General features: G+C 43.9%; 3 protein-coding genes across 6 annotated transcripts; all 3 read left to right on the forward strand.

The window, feature by feature from the left end:
* Window positions 1-129: 129 nt before the first annotated feature.
* On the forward strand, window positions 130-2,809 carry boka (BCL2 family apoptosis regulator BOK a). The gene is made up of 4 exons (XM_049732017.1): window positions 130-598; window positions 1,044-1,172; window positions 2,066-2,229; window positions 2,368-2,809. Exons 1-4 carry the CDS (start codon window positions 388-390, stop codon window positions 2,491-2,493), a joined length of 630 nt encoding a protein of 209 aa, XP_049587974.1. The 5' UTR covers window positions 130-387; the 3' UTR covers window positions 2,494-2,809.
* A 410-nt stretch (window positions 2,810-3,219) lies between these two features.
* Window positions 3,220-7,225, forward strand: atg4b (autophagy related 4B, cysteine peptidase). Its single transcript, XM_049719587.1, has 13 exons — window positions 3,220-3,321; window positions 4,056-4,154; window positions 4,542-4,613; window positions 4,679-4,777; window positions 4,845-4,946; window positions 5,024-5,096; window positions 5,168-5,247; window positions 5,318-5,520; window positions 5,632-5,710; window positions 5,786-5,931; window positions 6,013-6,069; window positions 6,198-6,291; window positions 6,450-7,225. The coding sequence occupies exons 1-13, from the start codon at window positions 3,312-3,314 to the stop codon at window positions 6,521-6,523; spliced, it is 1,188 nt and encodes a 395-aa protein (XP_049575544.1). The 5' UTR covers window positions 3,220-3,311; the 3' UTR covers window positions 6,524-7,225.
* Window positions 7,226-7,874: 649 nt separating this feature from the next.
* dcun1d4 (DCN1, defective in cullin neddylation 1, domain containing 4 (S. cerevisiae)) lies at window positions 7,875-12,215 on the forward strand. Of its 4 annotated transcripts, none has more exons than XM_049719616.1 (11): window positions 7,875-7,962; window positions 9,125-9,195; window positions 9,280-9,319; window positions 9,412-9,499; window positions 9,562-9,641; window positions 9,713-9,783; window positions 9,951-10,042; window positions 10,114-10,222; window positions 10,301-10,405; window positions 10,541-10,643; window positions 10,813-12,215. In XM_049719616.1, the coding sequence occupies exons 1-11, from the start codon at window positions 7,944-7,946 to the stop codon at window positions 10,866-10,868; spliced, it is 834 nt and encodes a 277-aa protein (XP_049575573.1). In that variant the 5' UTR covers window positions 7,875-7,943; the 3' UTR covers window positions 10,869-12,215. The 4 variants fall into 4 exon arrangements, with proteins under 4 accessions (XP_049575573.1, XP_049575583.1, XP_049575592.1 ...); XM_049719626.1 differs by lacking the exon at window positions 7,875-7,962 and adding an exon at window positions 8,073-8,091; XM_049719635.2 differs by lacking the exon at window positions 7,875-7,962 and adding an exon at window positions 8,767-9,042.
* Window positions 12,216-13,352: the final 1,137 nt, after the last annotated feature.

A 13,352-nucleotide genomic window follows, 5' to 3' on the forward strand; every position in this document is an offset into this window, starting at 1 on the left:
TGTGCATCAATCTTTCACATTGATCATAAATGTATTTATTCAATAATTTATTTATAAATAAATGAGATTTCTCTGTAAGAGTCAAAAGACTCAAGACTGATGATTGTCTTGTGCGCATGCGCCTGGGGGTGGGTGGGTCTAAGGTCTCAAATAAAAATGTGTCCTTAGAAGGACACTTTACTAACTTTTTGTTTTGCCACATTGCAAACTCAATGTTTCAGTGACGTGACGAAAGGCAGGATGATAAATTTGTTTGACATCCCTCAACACATAAAAGCCGAGTAAGTCCTTGCAATCCTCCAGGAGCCACCGGACGAAGAGCGTGGTGCGAGCGCGGCCCGCCGAGCCGAGCGCTCCGGGAGGTCGCCGGCGGACTAGGAAAAAGACATGGAGATGTTACGCCGCTCGTCCGTGTTCGCCGCCGAGGTGTTCGACCGCTCGCCCACCGACAAGGAGCTTGTGTCTCAGGCCAAGGCGCTTTGCCGTGACTACATCCAATCCAGGCTTGGCCGCGCGGGTATCGGCTGGTACAAGTCCGAGCCGTTTGCCTCTTCATGGGGGACGCACACTGACGTGTCGACGGTGCTCTTGTGGTTGGGTGAGCACCACATCTTAAAATCGTTGCGTCCTTGAATCATTAATGAGAGATGCACACCAGCAATAATTGCTGATGATTTATTTCTTTGAATTTAATGAACTTGGAAAGTTTGGCTTTATGGAGAACATGACAAAGGTTTCAGCCAAACCATGTCGAATGGAATGTGAAATGAAGCTGTAAAAATTTTATTCTTTATGTACTTGCCGAAATACACAAATCAAATCAATGTAATTGTTACATTTTAAAATCATAACACCATTGAATCGGGTTAATGGTTCATAATGGTATTGTAAATCCATACAGAAGAAAGGAAAGTCAATAGGTAAACAAAATAGTTTATATTATTCTATTACACAAAACACAGACTTTTTTCTTTTCAATTTTGCACTTGACAAATAATCTATATATTAACTAATATAAATGTTTGTCCTGTTTGTGTTTAAAGGTGACGAGCTGGAATATCTGCGTCCCAGCGTTTATCGCAACGTGGCTCGGCAGCTCAACATCACGGTGGCCTCCGAGAACGCGGTGACGGATGCCTTCCTGGCTGTGGCGGCCGACATCTTCTCCACAGGTGAGCCCGCACTTTCCTCGAGCCAGTGGTTTGCACATGTGCCTCACTGCACCCGGGTTCAGGTTTGAAACTGGGCTCCAGTCTCCTTCTGGCTTCATATTTTCTTTCTCACGACCAAAATATGGTTTTAGGGAAGTGGAGTTGACATGAAGAGGAACTTGTTATCATTTATCAGGTTAGTGACATCATGAAGCAACCAAGGTGAATGATACGAGGGTTGAGAATTTGGTAAGCTCCATATTTGGTTAAGAGACACGAATGACATCATCCTGCACTTTATACTCATAGAAGACAAACACAGTCAAGTGTGTTTATGAGAAGATGAGATGGACGGAAAGGCAAAGTCGGGACATCTAAACAGTACAAATATGGTCGACGGAGTTTCCTGTTAAATGAGATACTCACTCTTCTCTCATTGTGTTCCCCTCCTTCTCAACGGGACATTGTAACACTACTCATCCAGCCGAAAAAAAAACAGACAGAGGCATTTTTTCCGCACTAAAAAATCTACTCAGCTGCCGACTTTGGCATCGGAAGAGCACAGAGTTTCTGCCAATGCTCAGCTATGAACAAAAGTAAAACAAAATCATCTTTGTGTTGGGGAAGGCTACTTCCTGGTTCTTGGAGGTTAATGAGATTTCACCAGTTTTCATTCATGCTGTAGAACAGTGGTAACAGTTCTGCTGGGACTCAAATGCCAAAAACTGAACAAAAATATCAAGAACTGAATATATTTTACTTCCAGTATGCTCTTTAGTAGACTGTGTTAAATTAGTGGACTACTTCTTAATAAAGGATTGTATTATAATGAATTCCGGGGCACAGAGAATGCTTCTATGGTGTCCCAAAAAAAAAAAAAGAATCAAGATTTGTGTTCTTGTGTATGTGTCCAGGGGTTACATGGGGTAAGGTTGTGTCTTTGTACGCGGTGGCTGGCTCTCTTGCAGTGGACTGCGTTCGCCACGGCCACCCTGCCATGGTCCACACCATTGTGGACTGCATGGGGGAGTTTGTCCGCAAAAGTCTGTCCACGTGGTTGAAACGCAGAGGAGGTTGGGTGAGTGTGCATACACACACTTATTGGTTTCATTCAAAGTAGCGTTTCAAATCTGGCTCAGGGTTTTAAGTTTAGGTTAGGGCTTCAAGTGTAATAATATAAAGTGTTGCTTCACTTGTTCTTCTTACTCTTGTTTAGGTGGACCTGACGAAATGTGTGGTGAGCACAGAAGTTGGTTTGCGTTCCCACTGGTTGGTGTTGTCTCTGTGCACCTTCGGACACTACGTCAAGGCTGCAGTGCTTTACCTGCTTAGGGACAAGTGACGGATCCCGACTCATTGGTCCCCTTCCACCCCCCCAAATATACACACTACCTGCACCTTAATTGTTTGTTGATTATTAAAGCACATATTTTGTTAGAATGTGTGCATTTTTTTTGTTTTTAGCATTACACAAAACTGCCTATTTTGTGCAATTTTTTACAAGATTAATAAAAAGGGTGTGATAATCATATCCTTGATCCCTAGATGTGCACTTTTCACTTTATTGTGGCTGTTTTCTTTTATACATTCACAATGTTGGACCAGAAATTGTTATAATTTGTCAAATACCGCCTTAATAAATTATTTTTTATTCATGACATTTTGTTGTTGTGTGGGCTTATTTAGTTGTTTTTAAATGTTTTGGGTAAATGAAATAAAAAAGGGAAACAACCATAGTTGTATAAATTATACGGCTAAATTGCAAAGTCCAATTTGGTGGCGATCGCATTATATTGTAGGTTCGGCCTGGACTAATAAGGAATTATTAAAAATAAAGTTCACGGCACCGACTTCAAAGGGTTATAATACATATAGACGATCGACAGTAAGAATAAACATATTTTTGATACTAAGAAATCAGAACGTACGTGTAGATGGAGTAACAGCGCCATCTAGCGTTTTATTGCATTCTCAGGCTCCTCCTCTCCCACGTCAACAGTTTTTGATTGGTCAGCATAAGCAGTATATTAAAATCTATTGGCTGCACTCGCGATCGTCCCGCCTTTCTCCCCACTTCCGCACTGATAGTCTCTCGCCATTGGTCGAACTGGAGCCAGACTGGCTCGAGAACAACAAACAAGTCTAGCACAGCTCGTCGGGATGGACGCAGGTAAGGCGAGATTTTTGAGGAACATTTAACGTCATAACATTACATGTTGTGGAAACAACACAACAACATGTTAACAACAAAGTCCACGCCGGGGGAAAGTCTGCTTGGGTTGCCAACCCACCACCGAAGCGACATTCCTTTGGAGCTTCGCTGGCGTCAGCCCTGCTAGAGTGATGACCAAAGCTAGCTGCTAAATTACGCTAGCCTGCTGTTTTGTTTTGATTTTGTTTTTTTTCCTGTTTTTTTTTATTTATCCTTTAAATCTTGCATCGTGTGTCGAAGCTATGTGTACTTTGTATACATTATTTGATAAATCACTCATGTTGCTAATACTTTAGTGTTTGCTCAGTCATCATTACCAAAAGATGATTGACAACTTTCACTTTGTACAAATCTAGTTTCCAAATAGCGTCCCTTTTGGCTGGGGATGGACGAATTACAACTTTTTGTAAATTATAAAGTAGATATAACATAAGTGGGAACTCAAAATAGGACTGTTCCATAAGTGTCTGAGGGGAGAATACAAAAGGTCTTGTTTGACGTCATCTTAGGTGAACCAGACAGTAGCTACCTAGCTAACATATAAACCTTTATAAATGTATTACTTGTGTTATAAATGATTTTGTTCAAGTTTGGGATACCTGATTTAGCCACAATGGAACAGGTGTTCTATTGAATTAAGACACCTTGGAACACAGATTGTCACGTCTTAATATGTTTCCCTCACTCAACAGCGTTGACATATGACACGCTTCGCTTTGGCGAGATTGAGGATTTCCCCGAGACCTCCGACCCTGTTTGGATTTTAGGGAGAGAATACAACGCGCTCACAGGTAAGCACTCTTTCCACAGGTCACAAAACAAAATAGGAATGAACACGACAAATAGAAAGAATCCATACAAAAATACAAAGTCCAAGATGATGTCCATAAAAATAACCACAACAAGAAAAATAATCTTTTCTTGTTGTTATAGTCGAGCATACTTATTTTGTAATTGATCCTGTAACCGGTCTATTTTTGTAGTAAAGTATTGCTACACACTTGAGGCACCACTGTTTGTTTGCTACGTCAAACCTCGATCTATTCGTTTGAGCAAGTCTTTGCCGAAACTCGCGGCAGGCAATTAATTGGACCACAAACACGAAGAAGGAGCAGCATAATGAGCACTGAATTGAAGCAAAAAGTGACTGTATGGCTTAATGTGTCGTTTTCCGACAGAAAAAGATGACATCCTATCAGACGTCACCTCACGACTTTGGTTCACATACAGAAAAAACTTCCCCCCCATAGGTGAGTGCCATTTTGTTTTTTGAAAGAGCCAAAGAAACACCGCGAACTTAAATATTCGTTTTCAGGAGGCACGGGGCCCACGTCAGACACAGGTTGGGGCTGCATGCTGCGGTGCGGGCAGATGATCTTGGGCGAGGCCCTGATGTGCCGACACTTGGGCAGAGGTAGCGTATGGCCAGTAAGCAGCCATTAGACACGTCCAAATCCTTGTTATACTTTCCTCCGTGGCAGACTGGCGATGGTCATCAGGGCAGAAGCAGAGAGAAGAGTACGTCAGCATCCTCAACGCCTTCATCGACAAGAAAGATAGTTACTATTCCATACATCAGATCGGTACGTGGCTGCCACCTTGACCCACCCCGCCTCAGGTACTTGACTTATTCTTTGGCTTTGTGGAATTTATTGTGCAGCCCAAATGGGAGTTGGCGAGGGGAAGCCCATAGGACAGTGGTACGGACCAAACACAGTGGCACAGGTTCTCAAGTGAGTCTTTTCAACGTTAATCGTCGAATGAGCAATAGCACGTCGCTAGTCCATCGTTTGCCTTTTCCCAGGAAGCTGGCAGTGTTCGACACGTGGAGCAGGTTGGTGGTGCACGTGGCCATGGACAACACGGTGGTCATCGAGGAGATCAGTGAGTTGCCGTTGACCGCTCGCATGGGGACGTCCAAAGTGATGACGAGCGGCCACGGTGTTAATCGCAGAGCGTCTGTGCATGCCTTGGCTGGATGCGGCGGATCTGGGAGCGTGCGGCGATTCGACGGCGACCAGCCAACTGAACGGCTGTATGGAGGGCGCCTGCGCTTTCTCGGGGGAGGATGTGGAACTTTGGAGGCCGCTCGTCCTCCTCATCCCGCTCAGGCTTGGACTCAGTGATATCAACGACGCCTACATACAAACACTCAAGGTGATGTTTGCTTCTTAGTCTCTACGACACTGCTTAGGACTTGAAAACTTCCTCTAGCTGTCCCAACATTTTTGTCCTGTCAAAATTAAAACTGTTCTTGTGCTACCACAGCAATGTTTCATGCTGCCACAGTCGCTCGGCGTCATTGGCGGGAAACCAAACAGTGCTCACTACTTCATCGGTTACGTCGGTACGTCTCCCCCCATTTGACCTCTTGTCCGGCGTCCGCCATTTTGTTCATCTCCCATTGTCTCCCTCCTTCCAGGCGAGGAGCTGATCTACTTGGACCCTCACACCACGCAGCCCGCCGTGGAACCCTGCGACGACGGCCAGGTGCCCGACGACACGTACCACTGCCAGCACCCGCCCTGCCGCATGCACATCTGCGAACTGGACCCGTCCATCGCCGCCGTAATGACTCTTCCCCACCGCCGGCAGCCATTTTGTGTCGGATCACCTTGGTAACAAAACCCATGTCCCTGTATCCTCCAGGGTTTCTTTTGCAGAACGGAGGACGACTTTGACGACTGGTGCATGCGCATACGGAGGGTAAGGACTCCGCAACTAGGTTGAAAAGATGAGGGCAGAAAGATTGGGACACCTACAGGAAGTGAAAAGGTGTACTTTTTCCTACTCCATTTCGAGTATCTACAATGTCCTTTTAAATTTTGCCGAAGTTGTCGTGCAACAGAGGAGGCTTGCCGATGTTTGAGCTGGTGGACAGTCAGCCGTCACATATGGTCAGCGTGGACGCGCTCAACCTTACTCCTGGTAAGACTCTTTTGCATGAACTTTTATGTCACGTTGGATCTTGATTTGATTCCAACAGTTATGAAAATTGAAGTAAAATAATAAAATAAAACATTCATGTCCAATTTTAACATTTATGATTGTCAGTATTATTTTAAGGCATCATTCTGCATTTTTAGACTTCTCCGAATCGGACCGTCTGGAGCGCTTCTTTGACTCTGAGGACGAAGAGTTTGAGATCCTTTCTTTGTGAGGAACACGCCAACAACCCAACACAGTTTGACGCCTAAACAAACAAGCAAAAAGAAGAAGATTCTCTTGTCTTTTCCCACGCGCCGAGAGGGATAAGCCGCCATCCGGTTTGGGAACGCCCTGGCCTCGAAAGGCAGGATGGGGACTCGTGCGTGCATTCTCACCTCCAAACGTTTTACCGTGGGAGTCTTAACTGCATCACTAACTAACGTTGTCAAAGGAGAGCAGAACGGTGCCTTGCCCTCCCCTAACTCCAAATCCCCCCCCAACCCCGAGTCCGTCCCGTCACCCGCTTCATCTAAAAGCATTGAAAAAGTATCCTTGGCCACCAGACTTATTTATTTACTCACCATCATACAAGGGAGCAAAGCTAAGCTAGGCTACACATCTACACTGAATGACTTCTAAACTTTCAAATGCGCATAAATGGACTAATAAATTCCCAAGCAAGTCCACTTATGCCTTGCTATGACTTTTTCAGGCTCTCTTCTTTTTACGCTGCACGTTGCCGGTTGTGACAGAGAAACAAAGAGTCACAGAAAGGCATACTTTAGCATTTGTTTTTCACAAGTGGATGAAAGTGCGGTTTAGGTTCATTCTGAAATTGGACCCAAACAAAGGTTTTGGGAGTGGTGTATGTACACACATATACATACACACACATGAACGAGAGGTGTGTAATAAACTGACTGATACGATTTCACATGCCTCAAATTGTCGATTTCTTCTTCCATGACCAAAATCGTGTATTGTAAGGTTTCTTTTTGTTAAAAAAAAAAGACCATGTAAAGCAAGGTTTTTTGTTTTTTAGAAAAAGACCATGTATGGTAAGGCTTTTTGTAATATTTTTAGAAGACCTCTGGCTTCTGACCTTTGACTTTTTTTTAACAAAAGAAATGACCATGTAGAACCTAAAATCTTTTAAAAATATTTTGTAATTTATTTAACAAGCAATATCGCATGAAAACGACATTTTATCGCAAAATTGTGAAATTAATTAGTACATGATGGTACACGCCTTTTGGGATCTTTGCTCAATCACGTTAGCGTGTAGGCGGAGTCCTGATCTTTTTTTTTTTTTAAGACAGCACAAATAGCCAATCAAATGTTAGTACAGGCGGAAGTGGCACGCACCCGGCTTCGCCGCTTCAGTCATGTCTCTTTAACTAAACAGGACCAATAAACGAAAAAAGCGGGCTACGCCTATTTGGTGACCAGTAACCAATCACATAGGCGCATGGGCGGACTAGTTGGCGAGGTGTTTTTGACAAGACAGCTTGAGTGGTCAATGGAATGGGACTATAGGCGGAAACTGTATTGATTCTGGTCCAATCAGCATCGGCGGGGCGTGGCTTTGTCGACCTGCTCCGCCCATTGGCCGGTATGCGGACTTCTCACAGACAGTTGTATGTTTCATAAAGATGCACTCTGATGCGGCCAGTAAGTAGTATACCTTACCGGCTCTTTTGGGTCACATTAGGACCGTTTACAGGCAACAGAACACATTCCAGACATGAATAGAAAAGCGTTCGACTCGTCCGCGTTTCCATATTATGCCAGCTCTGCGGGGTTCGATGAATTTTGTGCTATTTTGCGTCGGTCTCTTTGTATTTGCCAGCGCGACAACAAAGGCCGTGTACAGAGTCTAAATGGACTCCTAATTCCTATTCGACACCACACTTTTTTGTTGGGTGAAATTATGTATATGTTCACCCTTGTCGGCCCCCTTCCTCGATTACAGCCGACGTGTATTTTTTCCTCCGAATGCGAATCTTTAGTGTCGTGCTTATCTACCTGCCTTGCTATCTTTTTCCCGTGTTTTAAGTCTTCGGTGACCGACGAACGATAAGTCTCGGCTCTGGGGAGTTTAGTGGACGACGCAACGAACGTGGAAATGGGTCAAATGCCTGTGTAGGTTTTTAAGAGTGAAAATTGTGACGCAGTTGAGTTTAACATCTTGCATTTGACTTGCTCGTCCCGTTTAGCTGGCTTTCTTTTCGCCCAGATTAGCATTTATGATGAACAGCATATTCACTTGTCTCATTTAAACACATTATGCGTTTTTATAATGTTAAAAAGGCTTGTAAATCAGTCAGGTTTAATGTTAGTAGTGGGGGGGCAGATTGCTTTGAAAGAATCGCTCGTCCTGTCGGGGTTTTGGGGAATTGTAGTTCTTGATGGTTGTGGCCGAGCATCGCTGCCATTGGAACTCCTGGCAGAAATGGACTACAAATCCCAAGCGCACACCGCGCTTTGCTACTTAGTAAACTCCGCGCAAGTTGCGCTGGTATTTTTGGTACGCAAGCTAACGCTAGCTTTGCCGTCTTGCTTTTAACGAACACTTTCGATTGGCATTTGACGACCAACTGGAAACCAAATAAACACATGTTCGAGTCACGTCAAGACCCCGCCCTGTCGTTTCGTGTTCAAACATCACGCCGTTGCACTCTAAAGCTAAGCCGTGAACATCTATTGACACCGCTAGCGTTAGCCGACGGACGGTCTCGGGACTTTTGACGAGTCCGTGACGTCATCTTCGTATCTCCTCGTACTTGACTTGTGTTCCATGTCCACAATTGCTTATTATTGTTTCTTTTGACAGATTTTCAGCTGAATTCTCATTTGACTACGCTGGCCAGCATCCATAAGATCCACCACACATTGCACAGGCTGGTAAATGTATACGACAACATGTTGTGTTTGTTTTTCAAGCGTATACTTGTTTGGCTTAAAAGCATTTGGCATCTCTTCTGGCAGAACCTCACGGAAGACGTTGAACAGGAGAGCCGCTCGTCAGGTAATATCTGCAAAGGTTTTCATGCTTGAATGCAAGAAAACTCAACTATAACTTTTTTCCTTTTTTAATATAACATTTTTGATTTTCTTTAGCTTGTTGCTCCAGAGCCATGCCCCCGAGGAAAAAGAGGAGACCCACTGCCGGAGATGACCTGTCCGCAAAGAAGAGTCGCCAGGATAGGTAGTTATTATTATTATTATTTTATTGTTTTTCATTTTATTTTATTCTTTCTGCACTTTCAGAAAACTTGACTCTCCACTCATCCGTGAGGAGGAAACATTTTCCAGCAAGAGATGCTTGGAGTGGTTCTATGAATATGCGGGTAAGCCAACATTTTATGGATTGAAATTGCATTGTTTTGGTCATGTGATGCATAACGCTGCTCTCTGATAGGCTGTGATGACGTGGTGGGACCAGAGGGCATGGAGAAGTTCTGTGAGGACATTGGAGTGGAACCCGAGAATGTAAGATGATTGGTAGTATTTGTTTGGGAACTTTCCAAATGTGATATTAGATTTGTTAAACTGCTCATATTGTACAGAGAAGGTTTTTGCAGATCGGAGTTGTACAGGTGGTGGGCTTTTAATGTAATCTCTAAGAAGGTCCAATGTTGGTGTTTCGCATATTGCAGGTGGTGATGCTAGTGCTGGCGTGGAAGTTGGACGCTCAGAGCATGGGCTACTTTACGCTGCAGGAGTGGCTGAGGGGCATGGGCTCGCTGCAGTACGTATACGACCATTTTTTCTGGAGTGTGTGGGGGTTCTCCATCTGACCGACTCGTGTGCTCTCAACAGGTGCGACTCCACCGAGAGGCTGAGGAATTCGTTGGACTTCTTGAGGTCCGTCCTCAACGATAGCACCAGCTTTAAGCACATTTACCGATACGCCTTTGATTTTGCCAGGGTGAGTCTGGCAAAAGTGAAATTACAGTGTGTTGGCTGGAAATGTGTTGGTTCTAAGATTGATTGTGTGCTTTGGCAGGAGAAGGATCAGAGGAGTTTGGACTTGAACACGGCTAAGTGCATGCTGGGTCTTCTTTTGGGAAAGACGTGGCCCCTCTTTCCCGTCTTCAATCAGTTTCTAGAGGTAATGACGGCCGCAGAGAAAAAATATCATGTTATTGCATTTACTTTGGCGTCATCCTACCAGTGTTGGAACGAGCATTGGGTTTGAAACTTGACCAATTATGTGATGTAATTTTGGTACTGTTTGAATGTCCAGCAATCAAAGTACAAAGTGGTCAACAAAGACCAGTGGTGCAACGTGTTGGAGTTCAGCCGGACAATCAACTTGGACCTCAGCAACTACGATGAGGATGGAGCCTGTAAGTCCCCCCCCCCCCCCCCCCCCCCCCTTTTTTTTTTTTTTTTTATAGGGGAAATTCTGAACAAATGACAAAAATATTTTGCAAGTTTTTTATTTTTTGAGGGTTTCAGTATCATGAAGGCCCACGCTCGACAATGTTAACGCAAATCTTCCTTCCCTCCCACCAGGGCCTGTCTTGTTGGACGAGTTTGTGGAATGGTACAAGGAAAGACACATGTCCTAGCTACAACTGCAAAAAAAGCAAACATACAAAATACTGTGATGACCGCAACAACGAGAATCAACAAGGAAAAAAAATCAGCCACGGGTGGGGGTGGGTCGCTGGGGAGGGGGCACGTTACCAGATTCGGTAAAGCCGGGGAGCTCGCCAGGCTTAGCCCTAAACCCACGTTTACCACATTTCCACCCGGAGTATGAGAAAGTATTGTGGGTGGGGAAAAAGCGAGGGGTTCAGAGTCTTAAAGGTGACCACATTTAGATTAAAAACAAAAAGTCACGGTGGGTTGGTTACCTTGGCAGGTTTCAGCTGCTTGTGCTGTTTACTTGATTAGTGCCAGTCTTTTTTTTTTTTTTGTTTGTTTCTTCCCCTTTTTGAGGGGCGGCTTTTTTTTAGCACCAAACAAAACCACATTGCTGCTAATTCCATTCAGGCGGGCCATAGATGCCCCCCAGCCCCGTTAGCGTTTATTGGTCCCTACCGGATCAATGGACGCGTCCACTTAGCTGTGCCTCAAACTTTACCACACACGTAGTTGACAGATGTACATATGTGTAAAAGTTGGGAGCCTGTTTGACGTCAAGCCCGCTGTCAATTTTGTCCCCCCCATGTGTGGTTCAGTCTTCCGTTTTAGTCCGATAGTTTCAGGTAGCATTTCCCCCCCCACTTTGCCTCCCAGTGTCGAAACGAGCATTTCTAGCGCCACCTACAAGGAATGTGGGACAGGTCGGAACTGTAAAATAGCGCTCTTGTTTTATTTTCTTTCTGTCCACATTTTTTGTCGTTTTGGCTGTGCTGTGACGCTGATTCGTCCAAATGATTTTAATATTTGCATGCAGCTCCTGAAAGAGCCATTTTTTTTTCCCCCCTGTACAGAAATTTGTGAAAATGTTTTGTGTTTAGATTTTTTTTTTGGGGGGGGGGGGATATTCACCATCATGTTTATCGTTTGGTTTCCCAACGGGAACACATGATTGTGTTTATCGTCGTCGTCAAGACCTGGAAAAAAAAACATACGTGCAACCTCATGGTGGAACAAGCGTTCACCCCATTGACGCCAAACGAAAAAGCTTGCTTGGCGTACGCGTTTTTTGTTTATTTATTGGCAGTGCATCCGTTGACTTGCGCACACAAATGGCACCCTCACTGGTCTCACTCTGTGAAATAGACAACACCCGCGCGGTTATGTATAGATTTAATTAATGTTCTCGTATGATCTTGTGACAACGCAGGAAGGTGAAAGTGCTTGTCCCAGCTGTATATATGTATGTAAAACTCAGTGTCTATATGTCGGTTTTCACTATAACCAATGTCTATATACTTAAATAAAAAGGGTTTATTAACTTAACTCCACTTGGCTTGTTTGCAGCACTTTATTTCTAACAAGGGAAATGTGACAAAACGTGATCACCATGACAATGCAGCCACAAGTGGGAAGAAGTACAAGCTTATTTCAGGTAAGAAAATCGACCCAAATATATATATGTATTTGCATTAACTGCAACAGAATGGGTACAGATGTGAATATTATACAAAGTATACTGTATATTACTCAAATGGAATTGTGAAATCAAGGTGAATTGATTAAGACATTGGGCCATCTATTGAAAGAAAAATGAATTGTTCTGCCTGCCATTAATGGGTAAAGATAAACATTGAATTTCACTTTTCATACCAATTAAATCTACAACTAAATAAAAATCGAATATCCAAACAGTGATGAACAGGTCCCTTCCTTCTTCGGACCAAATCTTACAAAAATATATTACCAATTGTCAAAACATGTACATATTAATCATAACAATGAATCGCTGTTGTCTTTTTGACACTGATTAATATAAATTTTCAAATTGTTTTTGTTCTTCCTATTTAAACTTGGCTAATGCTTGGGGTATAAGAACTTTTGGAATCCCATGTTAACTCCACGGCCTCATTTGACAGTGGTGTTGTTGGAATAGGGGGTGGAGTCTTCATCAGAGGCGCATGTGTCCTGTATTGAAGGATGTTGTGAGGAAGGTCTTCTGCAGTACTTGCTGAGGAATAAGAGATGAGGACTTCTGACAAGTCCTCTTTGGAATTCCCAGAAGTCCTACTTGGTTGGGGAGGGTTCACTTTTTCATCCTTGTCCCATGTTTGTCTCTCAGATGACATGACTTTCAAAGCGCTAAGTCCTCTTCTATCCTTTTCTGATGTGCCCTTCCACATCTCATCAATGCTGGATGGAGACACAGAATGGCCACTTAGGTTAAGAGATCTTGTCACGGATGTGTTTCCATGTTTCTGTGTAAATGACCCGGCTTCAGTTTTTTGAAGCTCTTCAAGTGGAGATGGCAGGTCTGGATGTTTGGAGAGGTCAGAGAAGTGGGTCTTCAGTTCCGTCCATCGTTTCTCAGCTGATAGACCCTCAGTTGACTTCCTGAAGGGTCTCGGGGCAAGAGATGGGTATTTGGCACTGTCGGAGGAACCACTTTTTGTAGTCATTATGTTGAC

This window comes from Syngnathus scovelli, chromosome 10, assembly GCF_024217435.2.
Source record: "Syngnathus scovelli strain Florida chromosome 10, RoL_Ssco_1.2, whole genome shotgun sequence".
NCBI lineage: Eukaryota > Metazoa > Chordata > Actinopteri > Syngnathiformes > Syngnathidae > Syngnathus > Syngnathus scovelli.